This window comes from Perna viridis, chromosome 11, assembly GCF_037379345.1.
Source record: "Perna viridis isolate PV_CMFRI_1.1 ecotype Kerala chromosome 11, ASM3737934v1, whole genome shotgun sequence".
NCBI classification, from domain to species: domain Eukaryota; kingdom Metazoa; phylum Mollusca; class Bivalvia; order Mytilida; family Mytilidae; genus Perna; species Perna viridis.
The window spans coordinates 4442979-4470977 of record NC_142455.1 but is presented as its reverse complement, the minus strand read 5'-3'; the positions used below and the strand labels follow the sequence as shown (position 1 = coordinate 4470977).

The 27999-nt window shown below is 31.8% G+C and overlaps 1 protein-coding gene across 5 annotated transcripts; it reads left to right on the top strand.

Moving 5' to 3' along the window:
- The first annotated feature begins 143 nt into the window (after positions 1–143).
- Positions 144–27964, top strand: LOC148602400 (uncharacterized). 5 transcript variants are annotated; one of them, XM_088552182.1, is made up of 18 exons: positions 144–285; positions 2515–2630; positions 3350–3464; positions 4582–4731; positions 5266–5374; positions 6145–6231; positions 6686–6875; positions 8012–8197; positions 9199–9318; positions 10834–10869; positions 12095–12220; positions 14371–14444; positions 14969–15076; positions 16668–16770; positions 19314–19331; positions 20208–20317; positions 22236–22344; positions 24322–27964. In XM_088552182.1, the coding sequence occupies exons 1-18, from the start codon at positions 279–281 to the stop codon at positions 24484–24486; spliced, it is 1929 nt and encodes a 642-aa protein (XP_088408308.1). In that variant the 5' UTR covers positions 144–278; the 3' UTR covers positions 24487–27964. The 5 variants fall into 5 exon arrangements, with proteins under 5 accessions (XP_088408308.1, XP_088408306.1, XP_088408309.1 ...); XM_088552180.1 differs by lacking the exon at positions 10834–10869 and adding an exon at positions 10678–10731; XM_088552183.1 differs by lacking the exon at positions 12095–12220.
- Positions 27965–27999: the final 35 nt, after the last annotated feature.

Below are 27999 nucleotides of genomic sequence, written 5' to 3'. Positions count from 1 at the left end.
AAATATATTTTTGTATAATTTTAGAGAATAGAACAAATAAAATTTCAATTGATTTAACAAAGCTTGAGAAGCATTGACAAAAACGATTTATTAAAATGGAACCGAAAAGGTTTTTTTTTTTTAATGTGGATTATGTTTACGGAAATGTAGATATTATTTTTACATTGAACCGCTTTGTTTACAAATGGCGATCTGAAACGAAGTCCTCTGTTTTTGCAGCTTTCTCTTGTCTTTTTTCTACTCTGTACCCACATTTTAGTCGAAAATACATTTTCAATATGTCAGGTAAGAATCATATACGTAATGTTTACGTTTCTTTCATTTTTGCATTTGTTTAAATAGGAAAACAATGATGCATTGTATCCCGACTGATGAACGTGTATGCACAAGTTCAGTGCATTAGGCGGCTTGAAATTATTTAATCCTATCGGTTTTTAGCTTTGTTATTTGTACTGTTGCTTGATAACTAGATAATTAATTTGATATTCAAAAGACATAAGCAGTCTGTATTTGATACTTTTTGAGTCAGTTCTTGACTTTTTTAATTTGGAGGTGGCATGTGATTACCTCCCCTATTTGACTAACGTTGTTTGTTGCAAATGTTAGACAGCCTTATGGATCTACTGGTACATGTAGCATGTACACTCTGTGATATATTTATTATGCTTATGATTAAATTCCTGTTGAAGTTGATAGCTACAAATATATATATACGCAATATATATGGGGAGTCTGATAGGTTATTTTCGTTCTTTGTGATTGGCACATTTTCGCTATCATGGTCTGTTTTTCTACAGATTTAATTTTCGTGATTCGTGATGAAACCATTGTTCGTGAATCTTTTCATTGGAGTTTTATGTTCATTCTTCGTGACTGAGACATATATATGTATTTCGTTCTCATGATTTTTTTTCCATTACGGAAATAAAGATTTCCATTGAGTTGTCTTCTTGGCATAAAAAGTTGAAGTGGTGCAATTTAATTTAAAATTTAGAATTCAACAAGTAAACAAGTAATGAGCCAGTAATGTATTTGATTGTAGCTTAATTGAACCAATCTACAACACAAACAACCAGCTTCTGAATTTCTATTATCGAGATTGTTTGGGGATACTCTTTTTATATTTTCATGATCCGTGATCAAGGAAATTTATTTTCTGTGAATCGTAATTGACAAAAAACTCAACTTGTGAATCATGATGAGACCCCCCCTCCCCCCCCCCCCAATCAGGCTCCTTATATATGTAAATGCTCTGAAGCATTGTTCTGGTGGAAGTGACTTTTCTGTATTTCAGAAATGAAGTACATATATGCAATTAGGAAGTAATTGTTTGAACTTTCAATGCAAACACACAGTGTGTGTTATAGAGCAGTCTCGCTTGTATTCTCGATAGTCAAGATATCAGTGTTAATATTAGAAGGCTTTGGCTTATATTAGTGAAGGCAAAGTCTGAAAGGCATAAACTGAAAGTACTATAGATTACCTTTTCAATGAAGTAGACTTCATACCAATTATCATTTTTGCCAAGTTGGATTAGGATATTTTCATCAGTGGGAGCTGGCAAAGCACATTTCAAATATATTGGTCGAATATAATCTGGATTCAGCATAGAATGCAAGGTTTTATCATGATCTCTTCAACTAGATATATTTGTATATGTATATGTACATGTATATAGCTTTTTTGTAAATGTCATGGTAATTATGAAGAAATAACAAAGATGTCTTTTCAGTGTTTTGTCCAGGCTGCATTTCTTACCAATTCTAAAGCTTCAATAGAAAGTGATTTAGTGATTTTATTTTGAAGAAAGTTTATCAAGTGTCCATATGATGAATTTATACACCACACTCAGTTACATTTGTTTCTCTAACACTCAAGTCCGACCTGAGTGAAATTCGGTGTTACACCGACATATTGAGTGTTTACCACCCAGATTCCACCTAGCCAACAATGACCGTTTTGTATATTGTAATAGTCGTCATACATGTATTCAATGAGGCATAACGAATTTCACACCCAGGTCAGTGATTCTCTGTACACAAGTAACAACCAGAATATACGATGTCCCAGATGAATGGGTGTAACACTCACTTTTCACCGTGAATAAGTCTGACTAACACAGATTTAAAAATCCAACTTGATTGAACAAAAGTCGCTGAGTTTAGTGTATGTAATGGGAGAGCATAATTTGACTCACAAAATTATACTCAGTCACCTAGACCGCTCAGTCATAAACTGATGTGGCCAAAGAATTAATCAGTAAGCCAAGTCAATTAACTGGCTATTTAAATCTCACTACCAACTACTACGCAGTTAGGGCGTCCTGCCACATATAGATGAATTTCTATATATTTAGGAGTGAAGTTGCTTCCTGACATATACAATTGTTGGTACAAATAGCTATGTCCCTCAAAGGAGAAGCCTAAATTCATAACATGTATAGATGAATGTACATGTCAAGTCTTTCTTACACTGATTTACATTTTGTAATAAATCATTTTAATTATTTTTTAGATGAACCAAAGATACACATTGATCTCTTTAATTTTGAGGACCCTGTTTATGAGGACAGTAAATATGTATTAACAAGCCCAAGGTCATTAGAAGCCTGTGCCAAGGTCGGAGTGAAGGTATGATGATATTTTAATGTCAGAAAACAAATCAACAATAACCAAAAACATATGTACAATGTACAAAAATGTACAGTCCTCACATTCCGGTAATTGTAATGTACAATGTACAAAAATGTATAGTCCTCACATTCATGTAATTGTAATGTACAATGTTCAAAAATGTACAGTCTTCACATTCCTGTAATTGTAATGTACAATGTACAAAAATGTATAGTCCTCATATTCCTGTAATTGTAATATTGAAATTCTTGCATGTTTGCTATTCAAAGTTGATTTATAGGTCATGTTCATGTAAGTTTTTCTCAATTTGGTCATTTTTGCCTCACACATACAATATTTTGTATTTGATACAAAAATGTACATATTGAAAACAACTGAAAAGCTCCTTACATTTATCCTGAAGCATCTGTGACTTTGATATTATTTGATTGCTTATAGAGAGAGAGTGTGTGGGAAAATTTCCCAACCATTTTTCCATAGTATATTTCAAATAAATTTGACCTACCAATATCTTAAAAAGGCAAACTTTACAAATGCTTTGATAGTAATTTCTGGAGGTTATGAGGTATAAATACTTGGATAATGCAATAAAATTTCTCTGTATTTTCCTTCATGTGCCACATCTTATTCACATTTTGCCAGATTCTTCGAAGGAGAAGTACTAGGTACATGTATTTTTAATTATATTACATGTATTGTAATTATTTAATTTTCAGCCAGTTGATATTTTGTACAAACCTCTTGCTGATTTTCAAGAAGAGTTACTGCCACAAGACATTCCTCTTAGAACTATCTACAACATTTATGATGAACATGAACAAGAAAGACAGAGTGAGAATTTTATTTAAATTGTTTTACTGTGAGAGTGCTTTCATTTGTAGATACCAATTTTCGTGGTTTTGGGAATAAAATCAGTTGAATTTGTTGCTTTGAGTCCATCATCATGCAAGATGAATGTTACTGGTATTTAAAATTTCCTTTTCCTTAGAAACCAAATTTCTTGGTTTGTCAGACTCCCAAAAAAAAAAAAACCAAAATATTACACCATGAATAATAATACACTTACAATACTTAATTTAGACAAAATCTGTGTTCAAGTTTTACTATACATTCAGAGTTGAAACAATTTTTCATTACTGTAAACAGATAACTGAATGTTAAGGTTCATAGTGATGCAAAGTATGTGTATCTTTGGTAGTTAGATTTTGTATATGTTGAATTGATTAAATATGAGTGTAATTATATTCCATGCAACAAAGCTGCGGAGGTTATAATGTTTTTGACCCGCCTGTCATTCAGTCCTTCCGTCAGTCCATCTTAAATTTTCTGGACTTTTTTTTAAACGCTTGCAGATATTGACATGATTTTTGGTACATGTATATTAGTTCACCATGATAAGTTACAGATCAAATTTACAGACCTTGAACTTAGCAAATTTTACAGAAATAACAGTTTTCCTGACTTTTTTTTACCATGATCAGTTACAGGTCTTGTAGGTAGGTTTTGTTCTGCTTAGATGATACAAATGTATTAACTTTGGATTAATTAAAACTCAAAGAAATCACAGTCTGGAGTTTGAAACTACCATTCAGAGTAACAGAATTTAGTTAGAAGATGAAGATCTAAAGCCTGAAAAAAAAAACACTCTGATTCCTTTTTTTTATCAGGGTCCTTCTACATGTACTTCTCTTACAAACAAATTTACTTGAGTATCCAATTTGGGGACATGTGAGTTATGTGAGCGCGTTTACTAATGTTCATTAATTTTTCAATACAATGAAATGGATTTGTTTAATTTTAAAGTTCTTATATTTCTCCATCCTGTTTCAAATGTGGTTAAGGAGTTACACTCAATTTTGTACAAAATTGAACAGGGCCCTAGGATCTTTAAATATGGTTGTCCAGTTTTTATATGTTGTGCATGTGAATTTGTTTTTTTTTTTACCAGGGCTTCTAAAATTATGCAAGGAGGAAAGGAAGAAACTGGTGGAAGCTGGTGGAACCAGTAAGAAACCAGTTGGCAGGAGATCAAGTGTAAAGAAATCAGCATCCCAGAGAATCTCTAGATCCAGAACAAGAATAAATAGATCTCAGTCTGGTAAATCTTTATCCTATATTGGTCTGTTTGGTAATTCACCTAACCAATTAAGTTATAAATGGATATGAAATGTAATGGCTGTCTTGAATTGAGAAACATTTGGTATTCAAATTCAAAGGTTAAATTCACTTGGAGAATTCTGTATATCATTCTGTGAGATACTTTTAAGTACTGATCCATATAATCATCAGACACTGCCCTATGGTAGATGTGATGCAATGTACAAAAAAAGCCCCTCCAAACAAACATTTAGTTATTTTTGTCTTCATATATCATATTTTAAGGTACGAATGTATACATAGTCCATTCTGTATACAGATCTATATTTTGGAGATCTCTCTTGAATCATGAAATCAAGAGCTATAAATTCCTTTAAAGTGCTGATTTCATATACAATCTGTATATTTTTTGAGAAGGAAGTGTAAAACTATCTAAAATCACTCTACAACTGATTTTTATCAAAATTGATTAAAACACATACTACTTAGTTCATGAATAGAATGCTTTTGTGAAATTGTATTTTGTCTATCACAGAAGAGGATTTGAAAACCTCTAAAAGTACAAGTAGTTTACAGAGGACAAGAACTGCTTGGGCAACATCTGTTGGTCATAAACGGGTTACAAATGACGAACTAAACAAAAGGTATTAAACAAACATATTAAATATTTGAATCCTTGCAAAATGAATTTAAGGGTTAACAATATAAGTAAATTTAGGTAGTACTTCTGCTAAGAATCATGCACAATGTGATTCATGGTTGGAAAGCCTACATATTTTTATGTTTGATATTTTGTGTAAAATGTTATAGTAAACATAGGGTCTACCTATGCCATATCTTTTTTAATGACCATAGTCCTTTATAGTGTTTACAGAAATAAAAGTGATGAAACTTAATGTAAATCATAGTTCCACTTAAAAATCAAACATGCTATGCATAAACATATTTGGCTTTAAACCTTCGAGATTCCAATGTTTTCAAATTAATATTGCAAGTTTTGTTTATAGATACATGTAGTTACGTTGAAATTTTAGTTGAATAAAAATATACAAAAATCTCCAGCCATTTCTTGAATAACAATAGACCATTTTGCACAAAATAAGTAAAAAATACTTCAATATAAACAGCATTACTATGGAAACAAAGCGTCATGAAAACATTTTAAGGGTCTGTAAAATATACATGTATCTATATTACTACTCATAATTTATTTTATCTAGGTGATAAATCAATTTTAGAAAGAAATATGTTTTAAATATCTGGCAAAAATTAAATTTTTCATATATCTATTTTTCTTACATCTTGATCCAGAGACTGGTAAATGGACAGTTAAAAATACAGATTTCCATGGCAAGTTAGGGCAAAAATATTGTACAACACATTAACATATCAAATCTATATTTTGTTTTTACAGAGTGAAAGAACTTCATGATGAAAGCCAAAAATTAAGGGAAGAATTATTGTCTAAAAAGGAAAGGAGTAGTGGTAGAAGTACACCAAGGTATTAAGTGTTTCTCTGTCTTAGCATCTGGCAAAATGTGTATAAGGTGTGGCATTGCAACACAGGATCCTAGAAGGTTAATCGGTCTCCAAATTTCAATACGTTCCACATATGAAATTGCGGTAGGGAAAGTGGAACAAGAACCAGACTTACAAACTGTGTTGTGGGCTTCTTTCATAATACTCATAAATATCTGCAATTTCTGATGACAACTTTATGTCATATAGATTGTGACGTTGAAGATAAACAGAATAATGCAAGTGTTGATTGTCTTTACAAAACATCACTTCTCACTGGGATATTAATGTCTTCACTTCAAAACTGCCATCATTCTGTATATAGAAATTTTACACCAAATGACATTTATTTTCAAGGTTAAAGAGTTCAATGGTGCATTTTAAAAGCGACATTTGAGTAAAAAGTGTCTGATGAAACATTTAACTTTTCTTTGCAGTGGTCAAAAGAATCAAACAAAGTCTGTTACAATGAGAAGAGCTCGTAGCACATCAAGTCTAATGTCGACAGGAAGTTCCTGTTTAATGAACCGTAGCATAATAGAAAGTGCTCAACCATTGTCTAACCAAAGGCTAAAGAAAACACTTGATAAAACTATTGACACAAGTCATGTTGTTGTGACACCTAGGGTATGTATTTCAAATAATCTGGAAATAAAGTTTGCTAGCAAAGCGGGCTACTATGTTAATATTGGGTATTCCCTGTGCCACAGAAAAAAGTCTTACTGTAACATGACCTTACTTTCAACTAGAAATTTTGGGATTTCTTGTGACTCAATCAGAACAACTCAGCATATTTCAATAGCAACACAATCTCATAACTAAATTATAAAATATCCTTTGCTGGCATTTAAGGTAGCTTTTTTTTTCATAATATCTTTTATAGAATAGTAAAAATAGGTAGTGAAAATGAATCCTTATAAAATATTGATAGTTCAACCACACCACTTAAGGAGGTAGACTTAGGGTAAGGGACATAACTCTTGAAATTAGTGATATGTTTGTATTATAGTCAATTTTACCTAAGCCTATCAAGCTTTCATTTGAAATAGAATGAAATCAGTTGAAGTTACTTTGATGCTTACATGAGATTGATGTAAAATGCTGAATTCAAATCTATGAGTTGTGTCCCTTACCCTAGGTCTACCTCCTTAAAGTAGAGAAGACATTTTATATAAATGAAATGTAAACACATTTGCATTTTCACTGAATTCAATTTGTTTTGTTAAGGGAAGTGATTGTTAAGCATATATTTTTTGTAATGTCTTTACATACAGTAATCTTATATATAATACATTTGTACTATAACTTTTTATAATGTTATTATTACAATCCAGAGGATGAATATAAAAATCAAGGTAGTAAATCCATTAGAGTTTCATGTTCTGGTTGAAAACAAGGCTATCCAAATACTGTTCTTAACTTACAGTTTAACTTGTACGAACAGCAGAGATATCAAATTTTAAAATAGTAATCGATTATAGAACCAAGATTCTAGCAGAAATTAAAAGAATGTAATCAAGGGACAAAGACCAGACAGGGAAAACAGATGCACACAACAAAGAACATAAAATAATCATGATAATATGTACAAAGTATCAAAAGTAGATGAGTAACTTGGACTCCACTAAAAACTGGGAGCATGGACCAGGTGCACTGGTAGGGTAAGCATTCTCTACTTTTCTAGAAACACTGCAGTTTTGCTCATAAAAAGTACTATTGTATGATTAAGTTATGTAGCATGGACTTTTTTTATTCATTTTAAGGACCAGAGAATTTTAGAATTGATGATGGCGAAAGGAGAACAGGAGAGAGCTATAAACAGAGATAAATTCATCGCTGACCTGACGTGGGAACATCAAAGGAAGTTAGAGGAAGAATCCAGGGTCCAGTCAGAGATGAAAAGACGAAGGATGTTAGCCGAAGAAAATAGAATCAAAGATCTGAAAAAGGTATGCAGTTCTGTCAAAGCTGCAAGAAAGAAATTTAAGTTTATAACCAAATTGTAAAAAAGCTTAGGTTTTTTTTTCAGGTGTAGGTCACAATGCTACTTATTTAAAAAGAATAGACTAAGTGGTTTTAAGTATAGTTCTGTCTTAGAATTATGCAGAGGTTCATTCATCATTTTATATAATATTTTTAGTACATGAAGCTTGCATGTATTTTAAAATAGACCTTATCATGGCTTATATTTAATCCCTGCACAGTGTGTTGCCCTAGGATAACATTTCACTAGGTTACATGTACATTATAGAATGATGCACAAATTTTGGTGAATTTTTTTCCTATATTTTTTCTTTGTAGAATTCAACTCAGTTAACATGTAAATATCTGCTAAACCCAACTTTACTTACACTTTCATTTGTGAAAACTTTTTTTATAAGGCATTCTGAATGGATTCCTGTCAAAAATATTGGCGCAAAAGATATGCATGAAACAAATAGTGTCTATTTTCAAATGTTTCATAGGTAGAATTTTATATCATTATACCCCACTCAACAAGTTGGTTGTGTATTAGAATCACCTTGACTATCTGCTGGTCCGCCATCAGTCCTTAATTCCCTCCGTCTTCTTTCTTTCTGTTTTTTTTAATGAAATTAATTTGACTCCTAATAGACATATTTATTTCAGATTTTGTGTATGGCTTTATATAGATGGAGTATATGTTGTAATTGCTTTTTGGTGCTGTCCCACATCAACTTCCTGTTTTGTGGGACTTTCCCATTTTCTATATATAGAACGAGTTTGGTATGCCTAGTATGGCTATGTGTGCAACTTCATATTTGTCTGTGTTACAAGGAATCTTTTAATTTCAGTGAAAATGTTTTGATACCAAAAATTGGAACCAAAATTTATTGATTTTTATGAAGCAAACTTATCAGACATTGCATTATTTTAATTAATTATAATAAATTAATATTTACAATGAATTTAAATGTTGTTTTATGATTAGGTGGCATCAGAAAAGCATCGCCAAAGGAGAGAAAAAGCACAACTGCAGAAGAAGGAACAATCTCTACGAGATTCCATGCAGAAATGGGAGTTTGGTTCTACAATACAGCAGAAACAAAAGGTTGGCAATATTTTACTTTGCATGTTTTTTTTATAATAGTTTATTTCATATACAGTGAAACCTTCTAAACCAAACCCTGAACTAACCAAAAACTTGCCTAAACCAGACAAGTTTTTAAGTCCCATTGTGTCGGTTTAAATGTATTTTGAACCTGGATAAATCATACACCTGTCCAAACCGACCAAATTCTACAGTCCAAAAGGGGTTTGATTTAGAGAGGTTTTACTGTATTAAATATTTTATTTATGCTTCGGAATGTTTTAGTTCGTCCTGTATTATGTATGCTTCATAAAGGAAAAACCAGCTTAATATCAGCCTTATTCTTAAGACAAGAATTTTTTTTTCAGAAGAAACAGAAGAAAAAAAATACTAAAAGGAATTGATGTATCTTATAATAAATATTCATATTTTTATGAATTCAAAGAACAAGCTTTATTATGGAGTGGTTTTGCCTTTTATTTCAACTTAGCTCTAAATTAACTAAAATGTACATGTAAATCTGGTAAAAAACAGGTGCATTTAAATACTTTCAAAACTGTGTAAAGTTTTACAGTTGTATGAAATACCTGAGTATGAAATATGATTTGTTTATAGTGACTTTTAAATTATAGATATATACACACTTTTGGCTCAGTTTTCCTAATTGCACAATTCCATAGAAACGACTTCACTTCAATTGCTGAATTCTTCACAAATAAAAATTTAATTCTGTTATATGAATGATCCACCTTTATTTCATATCAGAGAAGAATGAGCTACTCTTATTGCCGAAAACAAATTTATGTGGTATTCATTAATGTGCATTAAAATGTTACAAGGGCATGCCAGATGTTAATTATCTCCTTCAGATTCTTCAATGTAATAAACACAATAGTTGCCAGTGTAGAGGGCAATAATGATAAAATGACTGCCTTGGGAAGTGAAATAGCCTTTGACTTTGAAAACGGCCTTGACTGCAGTTTGAGGCATTATCAACACTTCAGGCAATATCTCTGTTTCTTGCGCAGTCAATTCATCACGATAATGCTCACTACATAAGCAACTATTATGTTTATTTCATTGAGAAACCATATCCTCAACTTTTTTAGAAAGCCACGCAAAAATCATGTTTCTGCATATTTACATTGACAACTGCTTGATCACCAATGTGTTTTAATAAGGGGATGTAACTCTAAATTTGTAACCAGGCATTACCATGATGTGATAGTACCCGCGAGCATTATCACATTATGATATTGACTGGTAAAACTTTATACTGCAGGTTAATTAATACCACATGTAAAGGTTTTATTCTATTGAAATTACGGATTTTTTACTGATATGAAATAACATATAATAACTATGTTTCACAAAATTTAGGATCTTCAAATGATGGAAAGAAAAGATAAACAACAGTTAAAAAGACGACTCCAGGTATTCAATATTTCTATCATAAATCATCCCCCCTTGTGTTATAGCACCATTTTACTTGAAAACATTGAAAAACAATTTATTTTCAAAGCTGTTTGAATTCAGGTTGCTAATCTTGATGGACTGTTGACAGTAAAACAGGTATATTTTGATAGCTGCCTTGTAGAATGAATTTAGAGCTGCATGATAAGGTAGCTTCAGATTTATGCAGTATTAATGGCAGTATGAATATTTGCATTTGATGTACCACTTATAGATAATTAGTGCTATGGTCACTTCATTTGACGGGAAGTACAAAGAAAAAAAAAACAACAAAAATACACCAAAATGCCCCCCTCCAGTATGTTAAAATAATTTAAGCAATAATTTTGAATTTGTTGTTATGAGATTTTCTGATTTTTATTGTATTAAAAAGACTCAATATTTTTAACTGTAACATGAAAATAGGAGATGTGGTATGATTACCAATGATACAGTCACCCTCCAAAAGTCAGGCAATGAACAATTAAACTTTTATCATTTGCCAGTCATATTTCAAGGAAAAAAGGATTCATGAAAATTTCTTCCTGTATGAAAAAATCAAAAAATATTTGTTTCTATATCATAAACTTAGATAAGACTTGTAATTTTTATTTAGTGCTGTAATTAAATTTGCACTACTCTCACAAACAGTGTGATTTTTTAATGTTTTTTTGTGGTGTCAGTAAATGCACAACTGGCTTAATGGTTTGGACTGATTGGTTTAGATTTAATACATGTATGTGTCGCTTCAAATATTTGATGGTCCAAGAATTTTGACGGGTTGATATCGAAATACAAAATAGATGGAAATGATAATTGGACACTAATAAACAAGATATATTACTCATGAAATTTTCTACTGGAACTTGTAGAGTACAGGTTCACCTAAATATCCAGCTAATGAAAAAAAAATGTTATTTAATATTTTTTGCTAACTTTCTCAACATCCAAAAATCCTTTAGAAACTGGGATGTTACACTTATGATTAAAAAATACTTATAAGTGAAACAGTTACTTATCACATAACCAGTCATAGGTTTTCATTTAAAGGTTGAGCTTCTGAGATAAAAATTATATATATTGTATATGAAATTGGCTCTTTGCAAGAGTTATTGTTCTTGATTTGGTTTCACTTGGTTGATTTTAGTTGGAGATGAGTTTTACAGAATGTATGATTTTCTGAAAAGTGCAGATACGACTATTGTTATGTTAAAGTAATGTTATGTAGACTAAAAAAGCAATATTTGTTTTGGTTTGTTTTTCTACACCATGAATCACTTTACCATTGGCAGTGTCTGAATTTTATGTGCACTGGTACTTAAATATACATTATTTTACATCAAAGACCAGGAATAAAAAGGTGAAGGAACGAGATGAAAATGATATGCAGAAACTGATGGAACAACAACAGGAATTTGAAATGAAATCTGTTGCTCAAAGAAAACAGGACAGGCTCTTAAGGGATTGTTTAGTAAGTTTAAATCCCAAATAAATGACTTATATGACACAGTAAGGAAGGGTATTATTTATATGACACAGTATGTAGTAAGGAAGGGTATTACTTATATGACACAGTAAGGAAGGGTATTATGCAGGTTGAGAAAACAGCAACCTTTTTTCTTGTTGTAGAGTGAAGCAACTTCTGTGTTTAGACAGGTGTATTTACACTTTTGAAGTGAAAATTTAACATTCAAATTTCATGTTATATGCCAATAATTTAACTTTGCATATTTATTGAGGCTTCCTCCTGCCTCAATTCTAATACATGTATCATTAGCAGGAGAAAACTAATGATTATATGTACCAGTACATTTTGTGTGTGTGTGTGTACTGGTATGTACAGTCTAAAGTGCAGTCTAGGCATGTGGCAGTGAAAAGCATGCACAAATATATGTTTACCAAGTATATCATACTATTTAAAAATATTGTACATGTATAGTTTTATGAAAGTATATTATATTTTTGCATGATTTGGCATGTATCTTTGGAGTAATATAGATTTTTGTTTTTTTACATGTTAAGATGTGCCCATGATTTCTGGTTGATACATTTTAACCTACCAAAAACTATTTGTGAAAAAATTTCAAAATCTTTCTTAACGAGACACTTCTTCTTCAATTTAAATATATTTTGAATCCCTTGTCTTTGTCAGCAACTCCTCTGAAACTGCTGAATGGAATCTGAAGAAACTTTCTCAGATTCTTCATTACTAGATGCCATTGTGCTTCTCTTATTTTTTTTCCATGTGAAAGTATGAATGACTTTTTGGGTTTCCTGATGCAAAATATGGACTTTGTCTTTAGTAACCAAGGGAAACCCTAATCTAATTTGCAACTCCTCTGAAACCACTGAATGGAATTCAATGAAAGTTTCCTAGATTCTTCATTTCATGATGCCATTGTGCATCTCTTATTTTTTTTCTTGTGAAATTTGAATGACTTACAGGATTTTCTTATAACAACTCCTCTAAAACTACTGAATTGAATTGGAATGAACTTTCACAGATTCTTATTACATGATGCCATGGTGTTTTCCCATTTTGTTTTCTGAATACTTTAATCACTTATGGGATATCCTATACGGTTTCTGTGGAGGGAAGTAGAGAAATGAATCACCAAGGAGCTTTTCTCAATTTTTTTTCTAGTTTTATTTGGGAATATTTGAATTGCAGGGTGCAGACCAATCCACATTAATGACCTCATAGTACCAGGCCACGTTATACAAAATAACCTTGATTGTGCAAAGAACCAACCAATCAGAAAGCTTGTTATAAATCAAATTAAATTATGTACATTTAGATACCAATAGAAGAGAAATTGTGAAAAAAATGTTTAATATTGATAAATAAAAGATTTAAATGAAAGGTACTTAGCCAGTGTATACCTTAATTGAACAGGCACTTCTCCTTAGAAAAAATCAGGCCTCAGCTCAGTCACACCAAAAAGTCACTGCTTCTTCTACTTATCATGTGACATATTGTAGAAATAATAAGATAATAAGTATGTCCCATGCAATAAAGAAGATCTTTGGATAGAGTTGGTCTTTTCTTGATAAAATGTCAATCCCTGGATAAAAATTCTAAGGTAGTTGACAGAACAATTGTGAAGAAGATTTAAACCATTTTCTGTCAAAATCTATATAATTTCTGATAGAATTTTAAATCTTCTTCTCTATCGCCCAGTCAACTACCCATAGAAGTTCTATTGCTCAGTTAATTACCTATAGAAGTTCTATTGCCCAGCCAACTACCTATAGAAGTTCTATTGCCCAGCCAACTACCTATAGAACCTCTATTGCCCAGTCAACTACATATAGAAGATCTATTGCTCAGTTAACTACCTATAGAAGTTCTATTGCCCAGCCAACTACCTATAGAACTTCTATTGCCCAGTCAACTACATATAGAAGATCTATTGCCCAGATAACTACCTATAGAACTTGTATTGCCCAGTCAACTACCTATAGAACTTGTATTGCCCAGTCAACTACCTATAGAAGTTTGTAAGGATATTGTGTTTTTATCAATAGAAGACTAGCTCTATCATTACATGAACTGTAACTTAAAACTTCAATATATAATGTCTAACTGAAGTTCATCATTTCTAATGATTTATATTTTAGATGAAGATGTTGAACAATAGAAAGGAAAGAGATCAGTTTGAGAATCGCCATGCTGTAGTGGAGAAACAATCTAAGTATGTACAGCTTAAATATCAATATGTTTTGAAATAAAGGGAACATATGTATAGGAGCTGGATTGAAAAATATTTCTGCTATTTTCCCTTTTAACAAATGTAAATGAAAATAATGCAAAGAAATTGGTAAAATATCTGCTAGAAGAAGAATTCTATGGATATTATTGGTACACTTGTGAATTATGCAAATGTACTTTGTCAACAATGCAAAGATACGACTGATTTGGAAAAACAATAATTATTTTGAACATCACACACTGATCTCTAGGGCAGATAACTGTCTCAATAACCTCATTTTTCTAACATTCTGTTGAAAAGTTTCTGGGAAAATCCAGTAATACAGAGATCAAATAATGGTCTTTTCAAATAGAAAAAGCATCCTTGAGTGAAATTATGTTGTCAGATCGGTGGGATTTGACATGCATGTTTCTGATTCTTCCCACTTTGCCTGATTGTTACAAAAACTTACACTTAAACTATTCTTTGTAAAAGCCATTGCATTTACATAGTTATTGATATTAAAGGAAGAATACAAGAAACTTGGAGAAAGATATCAATGTAAAATTGTCTGAATCAGACAGAAAATACCAGGATATTGTAAAACAGAGAGACATCAAAAGTAGTATTAATAGGTGAGTAATTACAGGTGGTTTTAATTGTCTAGTGAGATTGATCTTAAGGTGGTAGACCTAAGGTAAGGGACATTACTCTTGAAATCAGTGATACATTTGTATCATATTCAAAATCACCAAAGCCTTTCAAGCTTTCCTTTGAAACTGAATGAAATCAGTCCAAGTTACTTTGATGCTTACATTAGATTGATGCAAAATATTGTTTTCAAGCGTTCCAGTGATTGGTAAAAGTTGTGTCCCTTACCCTAGGTCTACCTCCTTGACTGAATGTATAATCTGTGTGCTTGCATCGAATGCGGGAGGTCATGAGTTGGATATCCAGCCAAGTCACAAAAAATCACACAGAATTGAAGGAGACAGAGTGATAACTGGTTGGCTTGGAGGGAGAATAATGTGTCTAAGTAGGTGGCATGCCTACCAGTGGGCTGTTGCTTCTTTGAACAAGCACCATAAAAATTTGGTTTAGAATGTTGGTTTAGTACAAAGCAAGCTCAGTTCGATTGGTCAGTTGTTCTTTAACTCTTTAAACCTTTATATTAGATTAAATGTATTTTAAATCGTGGTAAACTGAACACCTGTCTAAACAAAATTCAAATTTATAATCCAAAAGGGTTCTGTTTAGACCCAAAAGTCTAAAAGGGTTTTGTATAGATCCAAATTAAAGTCTAAAAGGGTTCTGTTTAGACCCAAATTTAAAGTCTAAAAGGGTTCTGATTAGACCCACATTTAAAGTCTAAAAGGGTTCTGATTAGACTGCTTTCATTGTAAAGGTAAAGCTTACCTGTTGTGCAGGAAAACAAGGCTAAACACAACAAGGAAAGGGATTGCCACATACTTTCCATGTAGAAACCAGGCAGAGCCTTTGAAATGTGGCACACAGGAAATTTTATTCCACCAACTTTGTTCCAATGTAAACTCATTCTGATGAACATACAAAAAGGGATTTTTTTTAAATCAGAAGTAAATGACTCATAATATATGTTCAAAATTTTCAAATCAACGACTGTAAACATATTAATTTATGTGGATTCTTTAAAGTGAACATATTTTGTGGGGATCAACTTTTCCAGTTTAAAAAAAGTATAAGTGTTACAATGTTAAAAATCAATTTTTGTGGGCATTATTTTTCACGCTTTTAAATAGCAATAATTAGTATTATTAAGATATGGAAAATGGATAAGAAATTGAAGAAAGAAAACAAAAGACACCCCCTTCCAAAAAAAATTGATTTTTATTTATAAATACAAAATATTACTATTAATTAACAAGTACTTTTTAATTAGGAAGACGATGATTAAAGCAAATAATGTAATAATTGTATGGTACTTTATTTATCATCTTGGAAAGAAGCCTTTGATCAATACCCCCTACACCACTGAATAGAATTTGATGGAAGTTTCACAGAATTTTTATTACATATTTCCATTGTACACCTCCTATTTCAGATTTGGACCCAAATCAATTTGTGCTTTTTTTCTTTTCTAATTTGTTTTCTGATATTTTTATCAAATAATGATAGTTTTATACCAAGTATTGAGGATAGATATTGAGGATGGACACATCATGTGCTTTAGCATAATAATTATTGTAGATTAGAGCGAGAAAAGAAGCAGGCGGTAGTTCGTGTATCACAACACAAGATGGAGGAGGATTTTGATGAATGGCGAGAGGATATCATCAATAAGCGAAAAGTGGTAAGTCATTGTCATTTTTACATAACTGTGCATATGGGGTATAAAAGTATTTTGTGAACATCATCTTTGAATGCATCATAATTAATCATTGTTGTCAAACAGTATTTCATGTTTAGATTTTGCACACTAGGAGAGATTGGTTGTGACAAAAAGTATTTTCCTTTTCTTGTTAGTGAGTAATGCAAGCATCTTTTTATGCCTCCACAACAAACTGTTGGGGGCATATTAATTTACCCCTGCCTGTTCGTTCATCCGTTTGTTGTGCCGTCCGCCTGTCCATCCAGATTATTCATGATCATGGCTTGTCCGGCTATCTCCTCGTACAGTTTTTGAACTACATCTAAAATATTTTACAGGATATTTCTACACATGATGAAGGTGTGCAGGGTCAAAGGATTTTGATTTTCGGGAAATATTACGGAAATTGGTGAAAGTTAGACTTACTTATTTTCGTTAAAAATTGGGCTATATGGCTTGTATGGCTATCTCTTTCTGTAGTTTTTGAACTACATCTAAAATATTTTTTGCAGGATGTTTTTACACATAATGAGGGTGTACAAGGTCATAGGATCTTGAATTTTCCTGAAATATTACGCAAATTGGTGAAAGTTAGAGTTAGTCATTTTCATCAGAAATAGGGCTATATGGCTTGTATGGCTATCTCTTCATCTAAAATATTTTTTGCAGGATGTTTCTACACATAATGATGGTGTGCAAGGTGATAGGATCTTGATTTTCATGAAATATTATGGAACTGGGTGATAGTTAGACTTTGTTATTTTTGTCAGAAATATATCCCAAGCAGGAGAGTTGGGGATTTGTTTTGGGGGGGTATTAACATTTTTTATGTGTCCATTAATACGTCCATCAGTCCTCTTTCTCATCGCAACTAGTCTGACACTATCAAACAGAATTTCATGACACTATGTGGCCAGGATACAATATGTAGATATGCATATATTTAGGAATTTCTGATCCTCAACTTGATCCCCAGACCATGAGTAACACAAGTCTTGAAAGGATTTCTGAATCTGCAAACCATGTCTTCATACAAAAATAAACATGTTCATAATTTGGCAAATCTAGCGAGCGGGGGCAACATTAGTGTCTTACAGACACATTTGATTTACTAAAAAAAAAAGAAAGAAAATCACTACTAACAAGTGAGGCGGGGGCTCCTGTGATAAACAGAGCGTCTAGTTTTACATTGTGTTGATTTTATGTCCCTACCATTATATATTATCTGAGTTTTCTGCGGATTTCATTGAAGAAAATGACTTTCATTCAGAAGTGTTGTTTGATTAATTTCTTTACTCAGATATGCCATAGTTTAATTTAAATTTAAACATGCTCGGTTTAGCAGTCCTTTTTACCATATAGAGGGGAGAAATGATTAAAGAGTAATCAAGGGAACCAAGGTTAAAGTGGTAATCAAAAGAATGCAATCCAGGGACAAAGACTTGACATGAAAAACAGACACACACAACAAAGAACATAAAGTAACTAAAATCATACATACAAAGTAACAAAAGCAAATGAGCAACTCGGACTCCACTAAAAACTGGGAGCATGGACCAGGTGCACTGGTAGGGTAAGCATCCTCTGTTTATCTAGAAACACCTGCAGAGTTGCTCATAAAAAGTCATTCCTACCTGAGGAAGAATCTATATGTTACATTTACCTCCTGAGACCAATTGTTTTATTGAAAGTAAAATTTAGTGGAGGAGGATTTTTTATACCTCCACTAAATGAGTGGGTGGTATCACCTTATTTGTCCGTATGTTACTCAGGCCTTCCGTCACAATTATCTTGATTTCTAATGGATGTATTGATTTAAAATTTGGTTTGTTGCTGAGAGGGGCTGCTCTGGCTTCCCAAATTCTGTTGCCAGAAAAATAGCCAGCTACCAGTTTTTGTAGGTAATATCCGTTGCTGACGAACTTCCTGTCAGTTTTAATATACAACACCTGGGCACTAATAAATTACCCACTGGTTATTTTTGTTGCCAGATCAAATAAAAAATCACAAATTGTGACATTGGCAAAGCCCAGCACGATCCCTGGTTGTATATAGAAAGGGCTTAACTTTTGTGAGACTTTGCCATTATTCAATTTATGAAGTTGGCATCATGGTACTGTGAAAGTATTTTTATTCATGAGTGCCAATTTTCATAGTTCATGGGAAAATTATCAGTTCATAGAATCTTGAATTCATGGATTTTCCTTCTCTGGCATACAAATGAACAGGAACTTCGGTTTTTTTTGGAAGCCAACTTTTGTGGTATTCAAAGGTTGAGTAAACCACCAAAAATTGGTACCTCACGAACAGTAATACTTTCACAGTAATTGAATTTTAGTTGTGGTCTGATATTAACTTCCTGTTTGAATAGGGGTACACCTAGCATAAGAACACTTGCAACTTCATATTATATTATTATATTAGAATTTTGTGTCATCCTCTTACAAGTATTTCGTACCATTACTTTTTAACTGCCACTGGTAAATTTACAAATTTATCCTAATGATATAATATGTATGTACTAGTTACGAAGAGCATTATGGGTAAGTATAGAATCCAAGTTATTTCCCTTGTTATGTTCATGTAATTGTTCAATTTTTTCTTTCAATTTACTTGTTTAAATGATATAATATCATCTAACAACTTGAAAAAAGATTTCTTTCCTAATATACTTCAATCATAGTCATTTACAATTTTTTTACATGTTCAACATTCTTATTTGTGTTTTATATGTCTTTATTTGAAACATAAAAAGACTGTTATTATATCTTAAAAAAGCACAAAACCTGTGTCAATATTTTTCACATTTAACCATCATAAGTATTAGAGCATATATTTAATAGTTAACTGTAGCTTGTAAATTTGTATTAAAAAAATAAAACTTTCAAAAAATGGAAAAATGCTGTACTTTTCTTATTTAGTGTTTACTGAATAAGTACTAAGTTTCTTTTTGATCAAATTTTAAAAGACAAAACAAGATAAATGGTTTACTGTGTGGTGTGGATATTCTGCTGTTGTCAAATACAGCATCAGATTTATTTACAAGCCTTGACAACTTTGATTTGATGCTATAAACACTGAATTATGGTGATTTCGGGGAGTAAATGACAATTACCTGATGAACTTTCATAGGTAGTTAACTGTACAGTTGAAAAAAAGATTTAATCTTTCAATCAAACTTAGATAAAAACACCTATGAAAAGCTAGAAAGTACAGTTCACTACTTAAAATCTTATATCTAAAAAATAGTAGAAAGCTTAAATCTTCTTGTCAATCGTCCAGTTAATTCATCAGGTTATAGTCATTCAATCAAGGAAAGGTCAACATTATTCCCTGAAGTAAACTATAGAACTCGCTGTAATTTTTTCTAAATTGGTAAGACACCATTAACTTTTTAGTAAATGTTTTTTTTTAATTAGGCAGAAAGACAAGCAAATGAGACGGCCATTAGAAATATAGAAAAGAAAGCATTAAAAGCTCATGATGAAAGAGTAAACAGAGAAAAACTTCAACAACAAAATATTAGAAGGTATGAATAGATTTTTATCTCCCTTCTAAATAAAACTTTTTTATTGAAATTCAAGACTTTCATGTTAAATTCATCTGTGGGTTTTCCATAAGAACAAATAATTGTTAATTGTATAATATGAGACATGTGTAATTTGTAGGAGGGTGAAGTTGAATATATTGATATTTTTATGCCTTTTACACTTTCTTAACTAAAATTAATTTTTCTTCATAATTGAACAAAATTTTAAGATGTGGGCTATGAACATTTTGTTTACGTTATATATATATACAAAACAAATAAAGGTCCTTTATTTGGTTTTATCGATTAAATTCCTTTCTGACTGAATTCAGGCTCTCGGTGCTTACTTTGTGTTACAGGTTAACTTCCTTTCTGACTGGATTCAGGCTCTCAGTGCTACTTGGTGTTACAGGTTAACTTCCTTTCTGACTGGATTCAGGCTCTCAGTGCTACTTGGTGTTACAGGTTAACTTCCTTTCTGATTGAGTTCAGGCTCTCAGTGCTTACTTGGTGTTGCAGATTAAATTCCTTTCTGTCTGAATTCAGGCTCTCAGTGCTTACTTGGTGTTGCAGATTAAATTCCTTTCTGACTGAATTCAGGCTCTCATTGCTTACTTGGTGTTACAGGTTAACTTCCTTTCTGACTGGAATTAGGCTCTCAGAGCTTACTTGGTGTTACAGTTTAACTTCCTTTCTGACTTGAATTCAGGCTCGCAGAGTGTTTACTTAGTGTTACAGATTTCTTTCTGACTGAGTTCAGGTTCTCGGAGTGCTTACTTGGTGTTACAGGTTAACTTCCTTTTTGACTGGATTCAGGCTCTCAGTGCTTACTTGGTGTTACAGGTTAACTTCCTTTCTGACTGAATTCAGGCTCTCAGTGCTTCTTAAGTCCAACATCAACTACGGTTTTGTGGGAATTTCCCATTTTTCACTCTGTTGAATGATAGAGAAAATTTTGTCACAAAATTCTGGGGTCCCATTGAATGGATTGATTCCATAATTGGTGTTAGGCTTTATATAAATGGGCCATATGGTATAAGTTAATTAATTGCAACTTTATACCCCCCTCCCCCCCACTTGACAATCCTTCCTCCCATCCATTCATTACACAAGGGGACCCATCTCTTACCCATTATTCCTCTGACACCACTGTATGGAATTGAATATAACTTTCACAGAATCTTTATTGCATGTTTCCATTGTGCAACTCCTATTTCAAATTTTGATCCAAATCAATTCACGGATTTCACATAGCAAAGCATGGACTCAGTCATTTATTAATGTGGGGACATGGGGGGGGGGGGGGGGCTATTTCTTATCCATTACTCCTTTTGTACCACTGAATGGAATTGAATAAAACTTTCACAGAATCTTTATTACATGTTCCTATTGTGCACCTCCTATTTTAGATTTTGATCTGAATCAATTTGGGGGTTTCACATAGCAAAACATGGACTTTGTCAAGTGTTAATATTGGCATAAGGAGGACCTATTTCTTATCCTATAAAACTTAATGGAAGTGAATAAAACTTATACAGAATCTTTATTACATCTTCCCCCTGTGCACCTTTTATTGTAGATTGGGATCAGAATCAATTTGGGGGTTTCACGTAGCAAAACATGGACTTTGTCATTTGTGCATTTGGGGATATGGGGAGACCCATCTCTTATATCTGTTACTCCTTCTACACCACTGAATGAAAGAATCTTTATTACATGTTCCCATCATGCACCTCCTATTTTAGATTTTGATCTGAATCAAAATGGAGGTTAAAAGGTGCATGTTATCAAAAAGGGGAGTGGGGGTATCAAGTTAGTGAGCATTGTTTACAGTTTTTCTAGTTTGAAAAAGTTTAAGGAAATTTTTTTTAGATTTTTTTGTAATTGTTTTACACTTCGACCTATTTTGCTGTTATAGAATACAAGATGAAGTAGAGGCTTGGAAGCAGGAAACAGAAGATTTTATAGCAATAAAAGATAGGAAGATAATTACAGCACAACAAGAGAAAGACCATACTATACTACAGGTATGATCATTCCTTGACCTTTTATTGACCTTTAGTGCAGTATGTCTAAACTGAACCAATAGCTCACTAATGATTTTTTTTTCAGTTTTGATTGATATTTGGTGTACACAGGTTAAAAATGTAGTGAAACTGATAAGGAGGGATTTAAAAATATGCCTGGGTTGGACATGCTACCCTGTACAGTTTGTATCCCATAAGTTGATAAGTGTGTCCTTTTAATTTGTTTAGATGATTCAAGTTTTGTTGGCTTCTATAGATCATACATGTGGTATACCTGTAGTTGTTCTTATAAAACTGAAGGTTTTTATTGTTTTTTTTTTTTTGTGGTGTAACTAATAAGTTATGTATGAAGTTTATAGAAAACCTCATGCATGTACAACATCATGCTTCCTTTAAGATTTATGCTGAATTTTCTAAACTTTTCCTTGATTTGTATATCAAGAAGTCTCCTTTAGTGTCCTGTGACATTACCATGAAGTGGTGAAATTGAAGTTTAAGCCCTTTTCACGTTAACTGTATACCTTGTAAAATATTTGGGGAAATGTTACAAATATTCAAGAATGCTGATATCAGATTTCTGAAAGAATCACAATTCTATAGGATTTGTATTTCCTACAACTATTGCAAACAAAATTTTGGAAATATACAGTACTATTAAAATTACAGAAAAAGTTTTTTAAAAAAAATAGAAATTTTAAGGGAGGCAACTGACATTTTGAATCAACAATGGTAATTTTGAAATTTGTTTACACACATGGTTTAACAAAATTATTAGAAAATTGTGATGTATCCAATCAGGATCCATTTTTAGCTTACCTGGCCAAAGGCCATGTTAGCTATTGCCATCACTTGACGTCCGTCATCGCCGTCCGTCATTGTCGTTCACTGTCGTCGTTAACAATTATACAAAACTCTTCTCCTCTGAAACTACTTGACTGATTAGAGCCAAACTTGATATAAATGTTTCTTAGGGTATTCTACATAGAACTGATGTGGGGATTTTTGATTCGTCAAAAAGCATGGCCGCAATTACTAAAAATAGAACATAGGGATAGGGGTAAGACAGTAGTTTTTCACATACATCTCCAAAACTGTTAGGTTTAGCTAAATTCTGACAGAGTAAAAGTGTTCAACATGATGAGATCTATCTCTGGTTAAATTTTGGTTTTAATCTGTTTGGCCATGTTGGAGTAATTGCCCTTTTTCAACAATTTTTGCTAATTTTATGTTATTTCTTTCAAAAATCTTCTTCTCTGATGCTACTTAACCAATTAAAACCAAATTTGGTATGAATGTTACTTGGGGTATCCTGCATAGAACTGATGTGGGGACTTTTGATCCGTCAAAACAGACAGTAGTTTTTCGCATATATCTCCAAATCCGTTAGGTTTAGTCAAATTTTTTCAACAGCTGAAATGATCCTTATTATTAGGACTACAAAAGTCTTCAGGGATGAAAGTTGTCAGATGACTCCTTGTAAGAGTTATTGCCCTTGAAAGGGAAAAAATGACTTTTTTTTAACAGTTTTCAGTCAGTATCTTGAAAACTATGATAAATTAAAAGAAACATTCAATTGTTGAAATGATCCTTATGATAAGCCCTACCAAAGACTTCTTGAATCAAAATTGTTGGACAACTTCTTGTTAAATTTTTTGCCTTTGAAAGGCAAAATTCAACCAGGTGGAGATTCAGGCTTCTGGAAGCCTCTAGTTCTAATTGTCAGTTATCATCGATTACCCTGATCAGCTGATTGCTCCTCAAAATTATTTACCCATCATAAAACATTCCTCTACCTGTTTACCTTTTGTTAGATTTATAGCTCAAATAATCAATGAAATGAGATTCTTATTAATGTAAAGTTCAAGATTCATGGACAGTAACGAGGTCTGTATAAATAGCAGACATTTTCTAAAAGTGTAAGATATTTTTTTTTAAATTTTACAATCTATATAATAATACATCTGTTTTTACTTACAGTCCAGATTAGTTGCCAGTCAATCTCAACAGTTACGTGATGAATTAAAGGAACGGTATGGTGGCGAGAGTTTCGACAAAAAAGTACAACGAGCTGAACTTTACAACAAATTAGGACTTGGTTATGTTAATCCTCCAAAGAGTTCTAAGTCAACTAAAAAGCGATGATAGTTGGTTGTACATGTATAGGCTTTTAGTTCATTTATGATAAAGGAAATTTGTGCTGATAGGTTTGCTTAAGATGGATTTGTTTATGGCTAGGAATATATGTATGTGATGTTCAGAAGGCAATGTATTAGGAGGAATAAACTAAACATTGCTACTGGATTTACCTCTCTTTGACAAAGTGTAAACGGTTCCCAGATTCTTGGAACTTTACCTCTCTGTAGTATAGCGTAAACTATTCCCAGAAGACCCTCCTTTATGATTTCTGGAATACCACTCTTAATAATTAGTTTTAAATATAATTTATGCATAGTGATGAAGGTGAATGCTGATTATTTCTTGGCAAAAACATTAGAGAAATAGTGAGAAAGAAAAGATCCTATAACACTCATTACATTTTGGATTGAGGTTTTGTTTGATACATTTCTCAAGTAAAATTTTAACCAATCAGAATGCTTGAAATCAAAGTTGTAAGGAAAGCCTTAGTATGAGTTATTTTGTTCAAGTATATGCATTTGAGTAAATCTGCTATTTGAATTTTGTACAAGGTATGAAACTAAGCAGAAATGTGTCATAGTTTATTTTTATACAAATTCTTTAGCAACTTCTTGAATTTTTATCTCGAGGATCATTGTCTAATTGTACTGCTGGGTGATAGAAATATACAATACTCATTTTTGAGTATCTTTTTATGACTGTAAACATTGCACAGATTCTGTCAAATTCACTAATTTAAGTGTACTTAGATTTGATTAGTTTAGTGGAGGTTAAAATAATTCAGTGTATGAGAATTTACTTTAACAAATATTTTTTCACTCAATTTTTCATCCACTGTGAAATAAATGACACATGATTTACAGAACTGAAATGTCTCAATTTTCACACATAGTAAATGATTTTATCTATATGTTATTGTCTTCATGTTAATATCTTTTAATCCATAACTTTTTAGTGTTTTTTTTTTAAATCTAGTCTTGGTATTTGTTATAATCTGAAATATAAACAGTTCCTACACTGTTATATCAGGGATATTTTATATACTAGGTACTTACATTTTACAGCACCTACATGTACACTTGTTTTAACTAATATACTGTAAATTAGGAAACTATTGTGTGTGTATATTATTACTTTCTAGACCAAAATGCTATTGAAAATTTTGTTATGTTAAGCAAATTCCAGCTTTATATACATTTAAAATCCAAAGCATTTTAAATCCAGATTATTAAAACCCTATTCTATTTTTATAACCTGCCACATAAAGTGATGAGGTATTATATGATATCCTTCAAAAAGTTGCATGTCCACTTGTCTGTCTGTTTTTCCCCCATTGTTTTCCAGGTGGTAACTTGAGAAAATGTGGATGAATTTTGTTGAAACTTTGCACATTTGTTTAGTTTTATAAAATACAGGTTTATTTAAATTTTTAGCAAAATCTAAAATGTAGTTTTGAAATGAGGCCATTATGAACATTTTGCCATCCCCCTTTTTTCACGGTTATTTGATAGGTTATTACTTAATGCTTCATTAATGCCCTTTTTACACAATGTATTTACAATATTTCATATTTGGGCATTGTCTCATGTCAACCCTTGCCATGAGGTTCAGATGAATAGGCTAGTATCTTCATTGGAAAGTCATATTTTTTGTTTTATTCTCTTTTTTTTTGCATTGAAATAATGTTTTATTTTGATAACATTAAACAGTTTTATTGTTCAAACACAGACTCATTGTTAAAAAAATTTAGGAAGTTTTTTTCTTGTACAAAACGATGAAAAACATATTGAAAAAGTGGTGTTTTTTTTTCCAAAAAATATGAAGTACTTTTCCTTGGATTTTTTAAGGTCAAAAGGGTCAGATATTAGTTATTTGATTTATAAGCTATAAAGACCAGAAATTTTATTTGTTTTGTTTTATTGGTTTTAAAATGAAACATTTCACTGCCCCATTAAAATCAGACTTATTGCAATTAGATAACTCTATTACGCAATGGCAACATAATTTACATAGACCTTACTTGTGTAAAAGATTACTAACTATTTATATGTATAAGAGAGTGCGAGTTAATTTATTAATACTGTTAATTTATTCATTTTATGAGTTACCAGTAATTCCATTTTGCTTCCTGTATGGTTATTTGTTTTATTCTTACATGGTAGATTTTGAGTTATCCATTAAGTCATGTCTTTGTTTGAGTATATATACCACAGCTTACATGGATTTCGCATTTTCAATTTAACATCAAAATTGGAATAGGATAAAAATCCACTAAGAGCTGAGGTACCAGTTTCTGTAAGAGCCAGGCAGTAAGTGAAATAAGATCATAGAATACCTACAGCTTTGTTATTTTGATTTCACTAATTTTAAAACCTGGGGTATGGAGGCAAGACTTTTTTCTATCTATTTATTAAAATGAGTTGTGCAGTGTAAATGAAAATATTCAGGAGCATATAACTCTGCATACAAGCAAAATTTAATCTTGCCTTATTTCATCCATGCATAGATCAAGACTGAATGGAGTGTTTTTGTCCAGGATACTGTGATGAGTGTTAAAGTATTCATGACATACCCAATTCAGATTTTCTAAGTTTTGCCTGATTCTTACAAAGACTAACTGAATTTTATGGTATATTCACCATCTATTTTCTTTGGGATAACAGTATTACTGGTACAAATTTAACATGTTATTACAATTGCATAATCTTTAATTTGATCCCATTTTTAAACTGGAAGTGAAAGTTTCTCACCCTTAGGTCTTGTTGGAAATGATTTCATTGACCAATAATTTTACGTTTGCATTTAGTTGTACATACACAGAGTATAGATCTCTATTGTTAAGGACACTGTGATACATATTTTTGTTTTATACTTTTTCACATTTTCACTTTTTCTTTTTTTTTGTTTTGTTTCTGTCATTTAAACAATGGTTTTGTTTCATTTCTGTTGGTTATTGACAGTCATATCAATCATAAACTTCAGCATAAAATCTGATGGTTTATTTATCAATATTACTGTAAGGGAAAAGTAATTCAATATCATCAGGACTGAAGCATTTTTTTTTTAGAAAAAGGTTGATGTTGCATGCATAATTTAATTTATTTTATTCAATCATTACAGATAAAAGGACAAATGTTGTTTCTCATTTTAGCTCTATCAATTTTATTGTAATATATATTGGAATGGAAAGTAGGAAAAATTTGTTCAGCAGTTTTTAATATATTTTTTTAATTGCCCGAGACCATATCTAGGACATATTGTGACATTCATTAAGGTGTTTTTAAACATCTTTGATTACTGTCCCGGTTCTAGGACAGATCCTGACATTATCAGATTAACATGTTATATATAGACTAACCTAAGTCTGTGATATCTGTATATGTAACACATGTAGGATAGTTCTATTTTTAGAATTGTAAATAATGCTACACATAGTGTAGATCTATTTATATATTGTTTCTATTTTAAACATCTACAATAAGGATCATGAGTTTGTTTTTTATCATGCCAAAAAAGAAA